Source organism: Sander vitreus, chromosome 17, assembly GCF_031162955.1.
Source record: "Sander vitreus isolate 19-12246 chromosome 17, sanVit1, whole genome shotgun sequence".
NCBI classification, from domain to species: Eukaryota; Metazoa; Chordata; class Actinopteri; order Perciformes; family Percidae; genus Sander; species Sander vitreus.
This window is the reverse complement of record NC_135871.1, coordinates 25,554,094-25,574,200: the sequence shown is the minus strand read 5'-3', so window position 1 is coordinate 25,574,200 and position 20,107 is coordinate 25,554,094. Positions and strand designations below refer to the sequence as shown.

Below are 20,107 nucleotides of genomic sequence, written 5' to 3'. Positions count from 1 at the left end.
TTTAGTATCGTTTGTCCCTGCTTCTTGTGTTCTTCTCTGGTTGATTGATTCCCCTCTGCCAGTTTAGAGTTGAACTTTGTCCAGAGACCTGATGTGTCGTCAGTGGACACTTGTCTGCTGTGCTGCCTCTTTATCTGCTATTACACACACAAACACATTAGACATGGGCCGGTTACCGGTTTCAAGGTATACCACGGTTTGAAAAAGTCACAGTCAACACCACTACAATTTCCCATCATACCATTCCTGTGGTATGAGCTGTTTTTTATGAGTCAGGGGCAGACAGTGCAGTTTTGAAATCCATCACCCTAAAAATAAGACGTGTTCAAGGGGGAAAAGAAGTTTTTTACCCAGACATTTGAAAATAATACATTTTAAAGCTGTGATTGCAATACCATGAAACTGTGATATTTTTGCTGAAGGTTATATCATACCGTAAGAATCTTATACTGGCCAATGCCTCACACACACACACTTCATCTGCTGTCACACTGTGTGTGTGTGTGTGTGTGTGTGTGTGTGTGTGTGTGTGTTCTGATTTAGTGCAGAGAACACTCTTGTATAGCCTGTTTGCATACAGCATTTCACAACGACTAAACCCCTTGTCTAACTCAGAGTCCTGCCATTATGTTTGGCTAACAGAAAAGCAGGTTGTGCTAATCAGTGTTGCCTCATTAATTGTGTTCTCGGCTGTGTATGCTGAATATTATTTCCAGTTGAGAGTTGCTGTTTACCTGATGGTTTATCGGCAGCAGTTATAAAGTCCCTGCGGCAGTAAGACAACCCAGAAATGATTTGAGATGTCAGGAAACCCTACACCCCTTTGACATTTCTTGGTAATTCTTTGTGGCATGTAGTGATGTAGGTGTTGGAGAAGGATTGCAGCATGTTAAGTCGTTTCTGAAGTACAGCCCGACCTATGCTGGATTTTTTTTTTAGACAGATATCGATATTTGAATATGATAATATATTGGCCTAACAGTTACTTTGTATACATATTTGTTTTTTCTTTTTTGTTTATTTTATATTAATGTTTAATATGTTTGTTTATGGATGCACCTTTTCACCAAGGCAAATTCCACACAAGTGTTACAGTTTTTTACGATCGCTATGACAATTATTTTCAATACTTTTAACAACTTTCCTAAACTCTTAACGCACCAACACGCCTACAACACACAATTGGCAAAACGGTTAATTTCATGCTCAAAATCACACATTGTAAACTAAACTCCAACACTGATTTTAAAAATACAATAATTCACTAACACAATACACTGTGTTTAACAAAACAATGCAAACATGTCTCAAAATCAAATAATTCTTCCAAAACACTAACACATGTTCTCTCCCAACAGGAACATTTAGTCAATCGTAGCACAATGTCATACAAAACACTAACATCAGATGGAATTACAGAAACTGCATTATTTCATGTGTCAGGTCTGCCCTTATACAATAGACAATAGTGATTGTATTGACCATAGATTGTGTTTTGCACTGCAGTTTCTCTTGAAGTCTCTCTACATTTTTGTTTTGTTGGGTTTAGTAAATGCATGCATATTTTTTTTTTTTTTTACTGTAAAGATTATTTTTATATATTTGTTGCCGCCTTTATTTGACAGGACAGCTAGTTGAGATGGGGGGGGGGGGAGAGAGGGGAAGACGTGCAGGAAATCGTCACAAGTCTGATTTGAACCCTGGACCTCTGCGTTGAGGCATAAACCTCCAAGTATATGTGCGCCTGCTCTACCCACTGAACCAACCCGGCCACCATTTTGTTTCTTTTGCTGCAGAGATTCAATACAAAAAATGAATGACCCATCTCAGAGTAGCTTTATAGAATGTGCAGTTTATGAAAAAAAGGAGACAGAATTGTCCTGGTACTCCTCTTCCTCTCCCTCGTGAAGGCATTTTTCTTATTTTCTGTGTTCATCTACAGTATATTGTTCAAATAGGACCTCTTTCTGTATTTACTACCATATGTACCATACTAACACCTGAGTGTGTTTCCTAGAAGGGAATCAGATGTGATTGATCTATTTGCATAACTTCAATCGGCTGTTTCTCAATAAATGCATATATAAAATGCAGGGAATATATTTGTGTTTCAATTTACAATATGAACAGCTGTTCACTTTGACTTTAGCCTATATGTTAGGTTTAGAACATGGTTATCTGTTCTGACATACAGAGTGAAAGCATTTGCAAATTGGTCAGTAAAGATCCATTGTTTTGGTCTTGGTGGAGCTTGTGTGTAAAAGAAGTTCAAGCATTTTAAATTTGTTAACTGTATGCATTATGTGTCAAAGCAACAAGAAATGTATTAAATGTATAGCCTACACAGACAGATGTTGTGCTAACTTTGTTAAGAGCTTAGGAAAGTTGTTAAAGTATTGAAAAAAAGTGTCATGGCGATCGTAAAAAACTGTATTGTGGCAATAAAACCTTTCCTGATTTCAAGGAACTGTGAACATGATACGTGCTAAGTGGGACTATTTCTAAATTACCTCACTCCTTATTTGGTGTTTCTGTACTGCATTTTGATGTGGACTGGCTGACATACACCAATACTGTTACATCTGCAATAAGCTGAAGCTCTAGCCTGAATAGGGACGTACGCTTCTTATTTTGCTGAGGTAGGTATGCTATGAATGAAGTGATTGCAAGTGATCGACAGTGTGCAGGATTATATGGTCTTTCAAACACTAACATTAAAACGCTTTTTAAAGAAAGGGTTAATACAAAAAACCTGTAAAAGATACCTGTGACATTTGTGTGTCATTTACAATTGAGAAGTAACAGCCAGGAATTGAAGGTGTAATGTCTCTAAATAATTCAGACTTAAGTCTAAGAAGTACTTTTTTCTTTTGTAAAGAAAGACGCACAAACAGTGAGTGAACTCAGAGACAGTATTTAGATTAGAGTCAGTGAGTGCATTCAGAAGCTATAGACAGAGACATTCCATTGTTGATTAACTATGCTTTTTTTTTTTTCCCCTTTTTAACATTTTTGGGTGTTGGATAACCTTTAAGTGAATATTTCAGATGGAACGCCATGCAGCATATAACAAAGCCATATCACCTTTCACTGAGTGCTGACCCCTCATATCTGACCAGTAGAACCAGCGGTTTAATGATTAACAAAACCTAGTTGTGTGTATTAAGGGAGATTTCAGTGACTTTGGCAAAAGCTAAATATTATAGATATTTTATTTTTTTTAGTGTTGCCCATGTTTGACCATTTACTGGGGCAACATGGCATCATGACTTTGCGTAAACATACACGCCACTTTCCTAAAGCCAAATGGCGTGTTATCTGTATGCAGTTTGAGCTATCCACGTACACGCATGTAGACCTACACATATGTCTACGCTGTGTACAGCGGTAAAACATACATACCACGTGGCGTCGCCAAAAACGGTTGATAAATGCCACTCGTGGGACGCGATCCCTTCTCTTCAGAGTGAAAGTCCTGTGTGCCCAATGTATGATTGCACATGGCGACCAGCCATTGTCACCCCCAGTTACCACCGGTTGCGGAACGTCTGCGGACCCGCTCCGGAACAGCGGCGGAGTCATTAGGTTTCCATTAAAGTCAATGTGTGCATCACTGACTGCAGAACGGCTGCGTTCCGACTCCGGCACAGCTCCAGAGAGCTCCGCAGCTCTCTGGAGCAGATACGCAAAGCTTCTATTTTTGCCGGATGCTGGAGAAATCCACAGCAATTCAGCACGGGACAGATAGTGCGGGACAGGAAGTCGAGCACAGAAGCAAAATAAAACATCCATTTCAAAATAAAATACACCGTGCTCACAGCGGATCATATTTCCCTGCACTAGACCTTAAACACAGCACAGAGTTGTTTCCCCTCTACTCCTCTGGATGGAAACAATCTGTTGGTGGTTTTGTGGTTCTATTCTACGTGAATTCGCGAGATGTTGTGGGTCCTCGTGACTACAGCTGTCAGTCATGGCCTCAGCCGTACCGCAACAAATCCGGACCTGGTGGGTATTGATGGACGGCGGAGCATGGAGCCGACACACAGCGGAGCCGGCCCACAGACGTTCTGCATTCGGTGGAAATCCCCAGTCAGTCGTTAATAATACTGCGTTTCGACGTCTTGTCAGTGTACTGGAGCCAAGACATTTCCAGCCGTCACCACATCACAGAAACCATGTTTCCAAAGCTGCTTTGTGAAAAAGCACATCAGTAGCCAGTTGCCCGTAAACTTCACCACTGATATTTGGAGTAGCAGTGTTAGCCCAATGTCTCTCATCAGCTTAATGGGCATAAACATGAAGAAAGCAATATTTTAATCTGCTCTGTCTGCGTGCAGTTTCTACACAGCGCTGTTTTAACAACCACAGTGCTACTCTGCAAAAAAAAAAAAAAACACGCTATTTACAAACAGGCTGCTACGAAAGCTCTCGCTATGTAGTCTAACTGTTTTAACTGTTATAGTTTGCCACAAGTCTTTACATTTGGGCAAAATCTTGTGAACTTAGCTGCTGGTGTAAACAAACCATCCTCTCCATTGGCTCGGTAAATCCACATAGGTACTTAATATGCACGTGAATGACGTCAATGGACTTTGCGTTCTTCATTCTTTCTAAATCATTCATTCTTCCCTCTTATCCCTTGCTGCTGCAACAATGTGAATTTCCCCATTGTGGTATTAATAACAGGTTGTCCGCAGGGTTTTAAAAAGTATTAAAAGGTAGTAAATCAAATTAGTAAAAATGAAGGCCATTAAAATGTATTAATCGCCATTTTACGAGGTATTAACTTTTTTTAATTATTTTTTTGCAAACTATGAGTTGTCCATTTGTTTTATTATGTCTATTTAAGTTGATCTTGTGAAGTTTGTGTGATATTATATCATCGCTGCATGCAAATTTAAGAATCCCACGCGAAGACCCGCCCTACGAAGCAGCTCGAGTGGTTAAGGTTAGGATAGCCAATTGGTCAGGGGATAGCGCCTGTACCAATGGAGATATGTTGTGTTAATCCAGCCAGTGCACATACCTCTGTTTATTTCCTGTTTTCTGGTCAAGTCCTCACTAGTCAATTGTCGAACTCCTACAATCCAATATTGCAGTCACATTTGCTGTGTTCCCTCAGAAGGAATCGCTGCACATGGGTAGGCACTTGTAATGACATTTCGAGCATGTTTAGAGGCTAAAAACACGTTTTAAAACTTGCCCTGTTTAAGTCTGTTGGGGGCTAACCCTAGCAAGGGGATAATACGGTGTAGGCAGCACCTATTGTTTTAGTTTTTCTTGCTGCTGACAGCACTCCAAATTTACAAACAACAGAGCTACATGTTGAAATCGACCGAAATTCTCCTTTAAATAGACGTGGTAAAATAACGCCAAATATCCATTCCAGCGTTTCCCATATTCACTCTCAGCAGTGCAGCGAGTCCATGAACCAAACTGTCTGTGGTGATTTCACATGTCTGTAAGAAAAGCAGGACAGCTGCGTACTCTATGGTAAAGTCAGGTGAAGACGGTAATAAAAGAGTGTAGGCAACACCGATTTGTTTTTCTAGCTACTGACGGCACTCCCGGACCACAAACGGAGCTACGTGTTAAAATTGACCAGAATTCTCCTTTTAGGTACTCTGTATCGGCAAGTACTTGTACTTTATCTTTAAAAAAAGTAGTATCGGTGCATCCCTAGCTATTAGCACACTTCCAAGTGATATCGACGACATTCTGAACATGCTTCACAGAAAACGGCACAGGTCGAACGTTAGTCCCCTCAGCATCCCTGATGGATGTGCATGCGGCAGCGTGAGCCTACAAGAGTGAGAGAGAGAGAGAGAGAATAAATGGCTCTAAGCCTGAGGGGGGGAAATGACAGCACAAATGTCTGTAAACTGATAAATCTCTGAAAACAACTATTAGAGCAGCCTCTGCTATATGTGGTGGGAAGAACATATGTGTCTGTGGGTCTTCAAGTAAATGCAGCAATTCCTGTTGACACACAGGTTGTTTCATCTGTTTTCAGCTCCCCTCTCTCTCACCTTCCTTACCCCCCACCTCCCATTGTCTGTGGTTTCCCAGAGGGCGGAGCCAAGTATGGGGTAAGAGAGCGGAGAGGAGACACCAAGACAACACAAGCTGAGGAGGCCCTCTAACCTGCAAAGGTAAGATGTCTACTCACACCTTCAGAAACACAGGCAGTATATGATTAGGTGACACATTCATTTTGTCAAAGAGTGAGTTAAAGTGACCCATGCATAGAAGTCATAATTACATTTAGAAACACCTTTCAATCTACAAAATTGTTGACCATAAACAACTTATCAGTAAGTCTTGGTATTCAATTTGTGTGAAGATGATTACATTTGGAACAGTGTGTTCAAGAAAATGTCCAAATTTCATTTAATTTCATCTTGTCACAACCAGGGATGATCGATGACCGTATCGGTAAAGTCACCCGTGTGGCAACACGTACACAAACAACGAACGGTAAAGCATGTGGGCACCGACTGGACTTCATGGTGCATCAGGTGCAAATAAAACATGTTTTCAAAGTCATTGTTAGAACTGTAATGCTGTTATCACACATAGTACTCGTATATGTACTCTGTATTGGCAAGTACCCAAATGTAAATACTTGAACTTTGAAAAAAAAGTAGTGTCGGTGCATCCCTACTACCAACCTGACTCCATACATAGGTATTTAAATTTGTCCAATCGAAACCCTGAAACTCATTTAGATTAATGCTTAAACTCAGGGACACAAACTAGGCCTGCACGATATTGGAAAAAACTTACATTGCGATATTTTTTTTCCCCTGCAATTATATATTGCGATATGAAAAAAAAGACTAATTTTTTACAAGAGGACAAATAACCGTATTTAGAAATACTAAATCATTCTCAACTACTGGGGTGGTTTTGTAGGGGAGTGCATCTACGAAGAAAATAAAAATGAAAAAGGAAATTTTCTTATGTGAACCAGTCTTTGTTGAACTTTAATTCTTTACAAAAACCAAAGCAAGTAAGCGCTGTGACTACTCTTCTAAAGTGATTTTGGAGAGGGAAATTAGGAAGAAATACACTGGTTGACTGACATGACACCATTGTATTCATATAATATCAATCCAGGCTAAAGTGAATGATATTAATAATGCATGCATGTTGCTTCCTCTAAATTTCAGGTTGTAGTCGACTAGCGGGGCCTGCTTTGTTTGTTTGATAAATTGATTATGGTTGATGGTTTGCTGTGCATGCAGAGCCTGCATGTCACACTCTTGCAACAAACTGTGTATCCAAGAGCACTTAAATCAGTGTAAATGACGTTATATCAGAAACAGACTGCTGTTGTAGATTAGTGTTACATTTCCAGCGTCGCAGCTCCGAACCATAACGTTAGTTGGGACAGACGACTTGTTTCTTTAGGCTAACTATGTTAGCTTTAGCCTGGCTGGTAGCAGCTTTCTGCGGTGAAAAATGGCTGGGAGATGTTGTGATTACGTTGCATTAATCAGGTGATTTAGTTTGTCTTTGCAGCGAACATAAAACACTGACTACTGTAGCTTCACTACATGGAAAAGCATGTGCATCATTGTGCCGCTTACGGTACTTTTCTACACACGGGAGAGCCTCACTTCCCCCCGTCCTGCGATGTGACTATCGCGCATGTGCACATCGCGATGTAGACGATGAAACAAAATATCGTGCAGCCCTAACACAAACGCACACACAGAAACCCGTCCCTTTTTAACCTGCCACGGCCATTGTTTTCTGCTGTCTCAAACCCATCCCCCACACAGGTAAGATGCCTTGCTTCACTGAACCTTTTATCATGTAGAAACCACAATGGTAAACAGCCTGGCATTGTCCAGTAAATTACTACCAGATGTAATCAGTGTGCCACATACCTGCTGTCTGTGCTTATCAATGAAACTCAAAACGGCATCAGAGTCCATCTGGCTCACTGTTGTTCTTACCTGCAGGATCTAACCTGTAAAATGTTAACCTAAAAATATAATTTCCAGATTATTTTAACATCAGTTCATTGGTTGTAGAAAAATAAGACCGTCACAGTAAAATTTGATATTTGGTTTGTTGTGCTCTGCTTTTTTCCCTCGGTACTATTTGCTGCGAAGTGTTTAGTACTGACTCATGGTGCAAAACCTCAACCAAACAAGAAGATTCAACACATTGTACACGTGCTTTTCTAGTCCTCCAGATGCATCCATTTACGTGGTCAACTGTAGCTGAATTTAGACCATGAAGCTTTTTAAGTTAAGTTCACTCCAGTTGGAACTTAATGTATTTCATAGGCAGGAATATCCTGTATACAAATCACACATGGCCTGCATGAGGAGGCTGCTCAATTTATAATTGGATTAAAAGTCACTTTTATGATGGAACAATAAATAAGCATAATTAAACTAATCCACCTTTGATACAGGATGTTCATTATTGATTGAATTATTTACAGGATATGTGATTAACATTTGTATCCTGCAGCTCGTAATAGGGTGTATAGTTCTTTACCAAGCTTGTTATTTCATTACTGAACTGAGTGAGATGTGTGGATTTGAAGTGAAAGACACTATAGACTGTAAAAAGAAGACAGGGGATATAGTATGGTTAAAAATCTATATAGATGGCAAGGTAAGGTTTGATCTCTGCAAAATCCACTGTACAGCACATAAAAGCAAGTTCAGCTAACATAGCATTTTCTTATTACCATAATCCAAATAACATCATAGTCACTATAGGCAAAGCCGAATTAAGATATGTGGAATATTCCTCATTTAGTAAAGGGCATTTAAAACATGTACACTCTTATGTATTTTAGGTAGCCTGGCCTGTATTTGACTGCAAATAGCAATACTGATGGTTCCACACACTAATGCTAAACTCACTTACAGATAAGGCAACTAAAGGTTGCTCTGCTTTGCCTCCCCACTGCTCTCTGGTCCTTTTTTATTTTCCTATATCTGATTCCCCTTCCTCATACATTATCATTATCATGCATTACCACATACATATGAAACAGTTAGCGTCTCCATACATTAAAAAGTCAATCCAGTCTCCCTGAGCAGACTTTCTCCCTCTTCCACTGTTATGTCATTTACGAGCGCTCTGTACAACTATTAAGTACAAACATGCAGTGCTTTCTGTTGGACTGCTTTTTGACTCGTATGTCTTTTCTTGGCGAAACGGTGCTTGTGTGCACCTAAATATGTGCTTATGTATGTCTGTATAAAGAACACCTTAATGCAACATTAGTTGTTTTTTGAGATGGCGGCAATATACACCCTGATTGTGGAGGCTGTGAGGCCCTGATCAAGGAGTGACTGGAGAAAACTGAGTATACCCAGTATGGAGCATTGTGTTGGCTCCTGATTTTGAGCTTGGCACCACTTGGCAAAACGTTTCCACCTATTAGCATAGAGGACATAACATTAGTGGAGGGTTCCCGGGAACTGTGAATAGTCCGCACCACTGCTGGCTCACAGAGCCCTATCAATGGCTCTGGCCCTTCAGAGGCCAGACCCAAACTTTCAGCCGAGATGGATTCAGGTGCCAGATTTGGCCACCCAACTGTGAGGAGATCCATTCTCACCGGAAGGCACAAAGGCTCTCCCTGTAGAAGTTGGTGTAACACTGGAAACCATACTCTTCCTGGCCATCTGGGGGCTATTAGCAGTATCTCGTGTCCCACTACAGACACCCTGTCCAGTGTTGGCAATATTAATGGCAGAGGCGGGAAAGCATACAGCAGTTGCATGGGCCATGCGTGTGCCAGAGCATCCTGGCCTAGGGGACTTGGTTCCCCGAAAGAAAACCATAGGGGGCAGTGTGTCATCGCCTGGGAGGCAAAAAGATCCACTTCCGCCACGCTATACCTGTGCCAGATGGCTTGTACAACCTCTGGGTGAAGTCTCCATTCTCCCGGATGGGGGCGCTGGCGGGACAGGAGATCTGCAACCCCGTTCTGGGCGCCTGGTTAGTACATAGCCCTCAGGCTCAGCAGGCGAGGGTGAGCCCACTGCAAAATCTGCCGAATCAACGCAGAATCTCTGAGGCCGTCTGCCTCCGACCCGGAGCAGACGAGCCAGTCGTCCAGGTAAGGGAAAATACGCATTCCCTGGGCTTGGAGTGGAGCCAGTGCTGCCGCTACACACCGGGTGAAAACCCTGGGCGAAATCCCAAATGGGAGAACACGGAACTGATACGCCCTTCCCTCGAACGCAAAGCGAAGAAACTGCCTGTGATGAAGTGCAATGGGGACATGAAAATGCGCATCGTTCAGATCAATGGTAGTGAACCAGTCGTTCTGTCAAATGCCCTCTAAGACCTCTATAGTACGCAACATGTGAAATCTTAGTACCTTGAGATAGTCAAGTCCAGTATGGGGCGGAGGCCCCCATCTTTTTTTTGGTATGACGAAGTACGTGGAATAGAAGCCACCGTTCTGTGTATGCGTGTCTAACGGCTCGATGGCTGCCTTCTCCAGGAGAGCCCAGATCTCCCGGCGTAGGGCCAGGACCTTGGTCGGATCCTTGACCATGGTCATCTTCACACCACGGAATCCTGGCGTTCGGCGTCGGAATTGTATGGTGTAACCCTGGGACAGGGTCGTCACAACCCAGGGGTCTGATGTTAACGCTTCCCAGCATCTGAGCTGCTGGCTGGTGAAGCGTCCGACCGGCACGACTGTGTGATCATTGTCTACCCCCCCGCCCCCTCCGATGCCTGGAGGGGTGACGGGCAGAGGTCTGGCCCCATTGTGGAAAGCGAGGGGGCTGGACAGGATTGGGCTGGTGAAATCGTCCAGAGCGTTGCGTCACCTACTGGACGGCTGGCTGTGGTACTGCTGTAATGCTGGATGAATAGGGCCTCTGTCCACTGGGGTATTCACGGCGCAGACTTGCAAACTGCTGTCTCGCTTGTGTAACCTGTACACTACGCTCCAGAGCCTGTTGTGCTGCAGGGCCAAACAGTTCCCCTGGAACAACCGGAAGGGAACTGAGTGCCCTTCTGCATGGCTCCGAAAGCGGAGGCCGGGCCAGCCATATCTGGCGTCGAGCGAGGGTCAGTGAGGACATAAGCCTTCCTAGCTCCCTGCTCATGTAGGCAAATGCCTGCAGGGAGGCATCACTTAACCTCTGAATAGACGGGTCTGCATCTGAGTCCTGCAGTGACTGGGACAGGGCTAGGATGAGGTGGGACATAGAATTTCCAATACGTCCCGTAGGTGCCGCCGTGTCATAGCTCCTGACGATGGAATCATCAGTCAAGCGGCACTGCGGCCGGGGACAGCGAGCATCGGGCCTGAGTGCTTCGTCAGGTGACAGCACAAGGGCCGCAACAGCCGACTCTACATTGGGCATATTGCCTAGTCCGTAGCTGGACGCATCCACCATGTTCACCAATGCCCTACAGTCACTCGGAAGGTGAGAGAGACGTCTGAGGTCTGCCTAGCACCTTTGGAGCTCCTCAATGTACGGAGCTGATGGTGGGACACAGAGAGCTGTTGACTGAGGAGGCGTCTTAAAAAAATGCACTCTGAGGGGGTACTATGACCGGTGCCTCATCTAACCCAAGGCGCGCTAGTGCCACCTTCAAAATAGGCCTGACCGATGTCTGGCTGCTATCTGAGTCTTCCCTTTCACTGCCGGTTTCCCGAGAGCCTGTCCCAGGTGCTGTTATTGTTGACAGTGACGCTACAATATGATGTAGACAATCCCTGCTGTCTTAAGGCGAAAATAACTTAATGCCACTATATAACGTAGCGCCGCCTGGAGCGAACACACTCCAGTGCAGCAATGAATGTCAAAAACTGAATATCTCCTTTTGTCGTGAAACGGGATCCTTTTGTCGTGTCGTGAAACTAACCCTAACCCGTCTTAACAAAGAAACAAAAGCTGAGCCTAAATGGCCAGCAGCCCAACAGTGATAACCACTACAATAATAACAATAACTAGGAAATGATACTCACGCGCCATTAACTTATGAGCGCGTACCCAACAACTGAGAGGGGAAGAAGAAAAAAAAAAAAAAAAACTCTGACTGACCGGGAGAATTTGAACAAACGCAGTCAAAGCGAGACCACGACTGCATCCCGTTACAAGAAAAGAAAGTTTGCGGGAGGGAATCTCCCCGTATTTTCACCCTTCTCAGGAACGGCGTGAACACCGACACAGCTGACTACAAGTCAGCCAATCGGCATGGCCGTAACACAACGTTAACTCTTTCTCAAAAAATCGGTCTTACCTTATGTAATGAGTGCAATCGTGTTAAGGTGGCTAGTCGCAGTCTTTTGGAGAGCGTAAATTCACAGCTCCAACCCGTTTGGGCAACAAGACTCCCAGCGATGCCAAAACCTGTTTGAAACTCGAAAACCTGCTTACCAACGCGAGAAGATGCAAGAGGTCACTTCCTGGGTGGGCCTGCCCTTTGTGCCGGAGCACAGGGCATACGTCACCCAGGTCACAGGTGACTTTGTTGATACAAACACTCAACCTGCACATGCGTGCGATGGCTATCCAGGTGCTGTTGTAAACGTAGTAAACATACCTGATCCACTGATGGGAGCATCAGCTAACACACTAGGGGTGGTACGGTTCACAAAATCCACGGTTCGGTTCGTATCACGGTTTTAGGGTCACTGTTTTCGGTTCTGTACAGTTCTTGTTGTTTTTTCTTTTAATCTTTAACACTCCAGAAATATACTTAAGCATATGAGATATATATATATATATATATATATATATATATATATATATATATATATATATATAAAATTAGCACATTGAATGCATGTTGCACAATACATGCACGCAGTGGCCGTTCTATCTATTGTTTTATTTCTGCTGTCATCATAGGTAACATAAAATCCAAAATGTTCCCACACACCAGACTATATACGACGCTGGCGCAGCCTTCCTTATCTCTCCCACTTACCATTTCTGCATGTGACGTGAACTGCAGCACTCCACACTCCTGAGGAGCGGTCGGCTCGACGCCTCTCAAAATTTGACGAAAATCTTTTAAACTGACCATTGTCGATCAAAAAAACTTCAGAAGAAAAGATTCAGCAACTGTATGGCCTATTTCTCGCTTAAAATGTTTTCAGAAACACTTTTCGGTGAACTATTTTTGTAAAATACGAGATCGTATTCAGAACAAGACGCCATTAGTCTGTTTTGAAATTCGGGAGCAGCAAGAACCACGTGACGCGTTCTTCCAATCAGCTGCCATGTGTTGCGTTCATCACGCTCATCCCCCTCTGCGTTTCCAGTAAGTGTTTTAACATAGGTGTCGAAAGTGGGCACTATGGCAGTAAGTGGTTAGTGCACATTAACCGTGCGACGCACACACGCTCCGAACCGAGACATGCGAACCGAGCGGTTCAGATGTTTTTTCATGAACCGTACCACCCCTACAACACACCCTTGTTGCAACATTACAGCTCAAACAAATGTCTTCTAACTAGCCACAGATGTTCAATCAGGGTGATGCAGGTAGGTATATGGTTAGCCTTGTGCTACTGATGGTTAATTAGACGTACGGAAGCTGTGGTCTTGTCAACATGTTGTTCCTCCTTTAGAATTTCCCCCTCCCCCTTCCCTCCGCCCACCCATTTCCCCAGAAGTCTCCTTGTTTATATGGGGATGCAGAGGACAGGAAAGTTTAATCATCCATGAGAAAAAGCAAGAAAGAAGGGGGCCCAAAGAAAAGGCTATGTCTGTGCTTGTCCTTGTTGGTAATATAACACTGATATACCTTCAGGATTATGTTTCATCAAACTGTGTAAATGTGACTGGCCTTTCTCTTGGTTTTCACGTAAATGTGAGCAAAATTCAAGGAAAAGGAAAGAGATTAAAGGGGAGGATAGGAGAAGGCAGGTAGAGGAGGTGAGGATAAAAGGGGGTAAACAAGGAAAGGGAGGAAAGAAAGCAAACAGGGACGCAGCAGTGCAGAGTTGTTGCTAAGAGGCCGAGAGAACAACACGATGCAGAGGGAGTAAGGATACATGCAGTGGTGCAGAGGACGATAAGCCCACTGTAGCACGAGTCTTTCCCCTCGTTTCCTGTCACTACTCTACTGCCAGCTATCAAAATAAAGACGACAAAAAAAATGTAATTTTAATAATAGTGGATTGTTTTTGTCATTCAGTGTTTTCTGATAATCTGGCATAGAAAAGTTACTAGCACAAGAATCTCAAATAACTTAATGAAAACCCTGCAGTGGCTCGAGCAGATGTACAGTCGATGTGGCTGACTCGCTGGCAAGAAGGAAGGGGGGGGGGGGAATGTGAGGCAGGATACAGTTGTTTTCAGTAGAAAAGCGAAAGAGGGGGACATGGCAAAGAGAATGTATCGGCTAGGATGTGTGAGCCTGCCAAAGCAGAAACCTGAGGCACACTCTAACCTCCTGAAAGGCTGTATTGTCCATTGGACCTGTTCGAACCCTATACTCACATGTCCTCATTTATTTTCTTTTTTTTGGTTCAATTGACACTGGCCAAGAAGGACAAAACCAAGGTGACGATACTCAAATATTTGGCTTTATTGAAACTGTCCTCTGTCGTTATATTGCTTAAATTAAGTAAGCAACATGTCATCATCACTCAACAAAAGACACAAAGCAGTATGCTCGGGTTGTAGTGCAAAAATGTATCATGTTATTCACTCACTCACTCACTCACTCACTCAGGGTTCTATATTAACACTCGTCAAATGCGAGTACATTTCCGTTTGGCGAGGAGTAAGTTTCAGAGGGCTGTCTGCCACTTGGTGAGTAAATGTTTGTACCAGAATAGTTCTGTTTTTCAGTCTTCATTTTGGTGAAGCTACAGCTACTTTCTTCTGTTCCTCTGCACGTCGGAGCTTCGCGGGGACTGGCACACACAAACATATACTGACACAAACACACACACCGGAACGCCAGCCACCACTTCACTTCTGTTTACTGATAGCTAGCATTAACCTTTTTTTTAGTATGTGGTGATTTTTGGCATCAGATAAACCAGCAGGACTTGCAACCCCAACCAGAAAGTTTTTATGTGATGCATGTTACAAAAACCCAGCAATTTTCTAATTTGGCCGGTAAAAAAAAAAAGCAGCTTAGCCAGTGGATTTTTTTTCATCTACCCGCCATCTTGGCCTGTGAGTCAAAAAGTTACACACACTGCTTGGTAACCTGAAGGACATCTGTTGATTGTTGATTTGCAGAATGATTCTCCGTTTCAATGTTGTACAGCGGGTAATAAACATCACAGCTTGCCAGACTAATGGAAAAGGATTTGTGATTTGACTTGTGGTTAACCGGTTTAAACTCTGTTGTGTATATGAGAGAGAGACACTAACTCTTGTTAGAAGTGGAAATGTGATTTGGATTCCAAGATATTCTTAGATAGATGGATCTCTTCTGAAGTTTCCTCCAGCCATTTGTAATAAATAAAATGTTTGTGCATATTCATGTGACTTTGTATCACAGTGGTCTTGTGGTTGAAAAATCTTCCCACCAGTTCCTTCTTAACAAAGAGAGAAGTGGAAAAACTACAAACTTCACCATTGGGCCAGCCCTAACTGGCCATAAAAACTGTGACGACTATCTTGTTTTCCCTGAAATGGAAAGCACATGATCATTACCCTGAAAAATCAATTGATTTTTCCATCATAAATTCCTGTCAAGACTGACCAAGCTCTTAAAAGCTTAGTTGCATGAACTACCTATTACAAACATGTTTTCAACAGTAGTTGCCCATTTACAGACCTATTTGGTTAGTTACAGTGAGATTAAAGTGACCATTTGTTAATGCTACATGCAGTTTACACATAAGCCACACTGAAATCAATGTATAGCAAAGATAGTTATTTATGCTCCCTTTTTAAATTGTAAATCTCTGGAGTGACAGGTTACTTAAATGTTTTATGGCTCTACAGAAAGTTCCTCCTTGTAAAATGGTCATCCTCCACTAGTTATGAATCACCGAGCAACATACATATCTAAAGGACGTATTCTGTGGCTTGCTTGTTCAACCGCTGCTTTCCCTGAATTTGCATTTGAGCTGTCACACTCTGTTGTGAAGTCGTATATTTTGTAGGTACATCAGGATTTATCCCCATCTAGCTACAGACTTTGAATGTAATAGTCCATATTCTGTCATATTCATAGTCTGTGAGCAACTACATAGAAGTCCTCCCAGGTTGTCCTTTCTCTCATATGGTATTCAAATGCAGCTTATGAACAAAAGTATTTTCCTATCCTTGACATCTTTTATTTCTTTCTCTGTGTGTCTGCTCAGGTGCTGACGGGGAAAGGACACTGTCATGGCGCTGTTGTGGAGGAGGCTGAAGCTTGTGGTGACAGTGATGATGGTCAACCTCTTCATCTTCATCATCATCTCCCGACACAACAGTCAAGACAAAAATGGTCACAAGGTCCGCATCCCCTCCAAACCATTCTGGAACAAACTGGTTGCCAGCCCTGCTTACTGGAATCACCAGCAGCAAATTCTAGACCTTCACCATAATCCCATCCTGGGGGAAAACTACAGCACTGCAGATTTGCCTGAATGGGCTAACGACACCACCTTGACCTCTGACCCCTGCCAGCCTAACTTCAGGGTTACCACTCAGGTGAAAGACTACAACTCCCTACCGGCACGCTTCAAGGACTTCCTGATTTACATGCACTGCCGCTCCTACCCGATCATGGTGGACCAGCCTGATGTCTGTAGGGAGCCGCCGTTCCTGCTCCTGGCTGTCAAGTCCCTGGCACCGCACTTTGACCGCCGCCAGGCCATCCGTCAGTCCTGGGGAAAGGCGGGTGTTATAGCCAATCAGACGGTGGTTACTATCTTCCTTCTCGGCAACGCCACAGCTGGGGACCACCACCCGGATCTGTCCAAGATGCTGCACTATGAGAGCGTCCATCATAAAGACATCATCCAGTGGGATTTCAGGGATTCGTTCTTCAACCTGACTGTCAAAGAAGTTCTCTTCCTGGAGTGGATTCAGACTCGTTGCACCGGTGCTCGCTTCATCTTCAAAGGCGACGACGATGTTTTTGTCAATACCTACCGCATCCTGGACTTCCTCAAGGGCCTCTCGGCCCCCAAAGCCAGGGACCTGTTTGTGGGTGACCTGATAACCAACGCAGGGCCCCACCGAGACAAGAAGGTCAAATACTTCATCCCAGAGAGCATGTACATCGGGACGTACCCTCCATATGCAGGAGGAGGTGGGTACCTTTACTCTGGTGTCGTCGCTGCTAGTCTGCACAATGTGTCACAACATGTAGCGCTCTATCCGATAGATGATGTCTACACGGGTATGTGCCTTCGGAAGCTAGGGCTGGCCCCCGAGAAGCACAAAGGCTTCAGGACCTTTAACATAGAGGTGAAGTACAGGTCAAACCCCTGCGCCTACAAGAGTTTAATGCTCGTTCACCCGAGGACCCCGCAGGAGATGATCGAGATCTGGTCCTGGCTCAGCAGTCCTAACCTGAACTGCCAGTGATGGCTCCGCAGCAGACAGTTGTGACTGAAACGGCCCTAGAAAAGAAGGCATTTTTCAGGTTGTTCCCAAGAGGTCAAAGTGACAAATATTTAATTGTGAACAGGGTCATGACTTAAGAGTTGGCAGCTTTAAGTTAAGATATTATTATAATGTCACTAAAAGAAGTTGATGCATTGTACCTCCTAAAAATGAGGGTGTGTTAACTATTTTTCAAAATGGCCACCATAGTATTTTGACTTGATGTCAGACTTCCGTAGACAAGCTATCCCTGCTTTACTGTCGATGGCGCGCCACCCAAAGTGACCATGTCTTTCTCTGCGTGCACATATTTATATCAAAACTATTTATATGGCCTTATTAATGCTTTAACACTGTTTCAGCTCCGTGATGGAGCGTCTCAATGCTGTATTATATAAATAAGGAGACTAAGAACTGTCTACCTGGGACTCTCTGTTGTTTGGTCAAGGGAAGAGACACTGTCTTTATTAGCAGTGGTGAAAAGAACAATCGTTGTCAGCAACTTTCAAAAGTAAACGAGTGAAGTTCTTAAACTTCACGCCATGTTGCTGCTAGCTTTAAAAGAGTTTCCCAGTGAACACTTCCTAGTAATTGTTGCAGGAGGCTTAGTTTGTGCTGCTATTCCCATCCACACTCCCTAAAGTATTTACTTGTAAATAGCTAAATTTAAACTAAACCCGTTTTTCCTCATAGAAAAACTCATACCGTCAGAACTTCACAAACCATTTATTCGTTTTTGAAAAGTAGTTGTGATTTATGTTAAATTCATCATTGTTACTCTTCATTTTACTGGCAATAGTTCCTCTGTGTTTGCCTTGTAGATAAATCATGTTACGACAAAACTTTCTCAAATCGTCCATAGAGCTTCAAAATGGGGTGTTTGGTGGAGTGAATACACACTTTGCTTTCAGGAAACAGGAATGTGAGTCCAGCTCTGTACAGCTCAGCAGGTCTGGGCTTGTTTCGACATGGATGGAGAAATCAAAATGCTGTCCAATTCTGCTTCAGGTTCACACTTTACACGAAAGGATAAAACGCTTATATGAACCCTAAGTGCATTTTCAGATGTTCTTTCAAGCTGCCAGCGTAGAGCTTCTGTCTGAAATACTCGCTGTAACTTGCCTCATGAGTGTCTGCAGCTGTTGTGTGGAGATGTTGAATGCTGTTAAATGTTGTTTTACTGTGATGTCAGTGAATCAAAAGTGCTTTAAAACCGGTTGATCATGGTGGAAAATCACTTGTAAGCTAACTAAGATTTTGTTACTTGACAAATTGTCTCTGCAATGTTCACTGATCATTTTGAAGGCTTCATTTCAAATGTTACATATCTGTTTATGGAGCAAAATTATTTCTTTTGTCTTTGTTTTACCTTCTTTTCAGGACTTTGTTGGTGGTGATTTAAAATGGTGTATGACTAATTTTGCAATGAAAGTCTTCATATTTGAAATGTACTGCTCAGCACTCTGCTGCATTGAAGTGAAGTGCTGCACATATTTACTTAGCGTTTATGTTACGTAATGTTCCTTTTCAGCTGTATGTGAGACAGTCAGAGATTTCAGATGCACCTTTTGTAATATTACATGTCTCAGTAAAGCAGATGCTCTCTTGTTTCTCTCAAACTCGTTTAGAAAGGGTCAGAGAAGTGTGTAACGTGAATGTAAATCTTTATCAAGGTTTGGGTGAAATCCACTTTGAAGTGGATTTTCTTTCATATTTAGTATTTATACTCAATGTCATTGACCCGATCCATGACTTCAACGCTGATAAGTTTCAGTCTGACCCTTAACCTGGTTGTTCCAGAGAAGTGCGACATTCCTACACCTCTGTTAGACCCCCCCCTGCTGGTCAGGATGGTGATCTGTTAAGACTCAGCTTTATACATTTATTGGTGTTTTAAGCCCCCAACGTCTCCTTCCAGGCAGCGCTGCCTGGAAGGCACTAGGATTAGGCAATGGCTATGGTTAGGGTTAAGTGCCTTGAAGTCAACGGTCGCAGCGCTGCCTGGAAGGAGTCGTTGGGGGCTTAAAACACCATCGGGAGCTTTATACAGACACTGACAACTCCATGACTTAAAACTGTATTCCAAGACCGAATACATTATCTCAGTCGTTGACTCTTCAGATGCTCCAAACCGTCACTTAAAGCCACTCATCTCTCAGTTGTTTGACTGTAATGTAACAACATGTTTTTTTTTTGGTTACTTTTAGCCTACATCGGTGTCAGGTTGTTGGGGTTTAACACAAGAAAAATAATAAAGTAAATACCGTCACTGAGGTTCTCAAAGGTTAATTTTGGGTTTTTTCTCGGATTACCGACTTACTGGACACTATTTTTTTTAATTACCCTCATGCTAGAATCCATCTAACTTCATGTAGGAGAAAACAAACGCTAAAAAGACTAAACAGGAGCCAAGAACTGAGTGGAGGCTTTTTCTCTATTTCTTCTATTTAAGTCCAAGCAACAGCTATTCTATTCTTGTTCATTGGGTCACGTATCATCTTCACGCGTACCAATAATATGTTACATTCTGCCCTTGCTGCACACAGTTTATTGCTACTTAAAATGTTTACATGTTTTTAAAA

General features: G+C 43.0%; 1 protein-coding gene across 9 annotated transcripts in view; it reads left to right on the top strand.

The window, feature by feature from the left end:
• Window positions 1-18,991, top strand: part of b3gnt2b (UDP-GlcNAc:betaGal beta-1,3-N-acetylglucosaminyltransferase 2b) — a 32,302-nt gene extending 13,311 nt beyond the window's left edge. For 5 of the 9 annotated variants that reach the window (XM_078272451.1, XM_078272453.1, XM_078272455.1 and 2 more), the window contains 2 exons: window positions 6,017-6,155; window positions 16,292-18,991. In XM_078272451.1, coding sequence (XP_078128577.1) covers window positions 16,317-17,507 — 1,191 coding nt within the window. In that variant the 5' untranslated portion in view covers window positions 6,017-6,155; window positions 16,292-16,316 and the 3' untranslated portion in view covers window positions 17,508-18,991. Of the gene's footprint in view, window positions 1-6,016; window positions 6,156-6,417; window positions 6,522-16,291 lie in introns of all 9 variants that reach the window. The other 4 variants (XM_078272457.1, XM_078272460.1, XM_078272459.1 and 1 more) reach the window with 2 other exon arrangements.
• The last annotated feature ends 1,116 nt before the right edge of the window (window positions 18,992-20,107 follow it).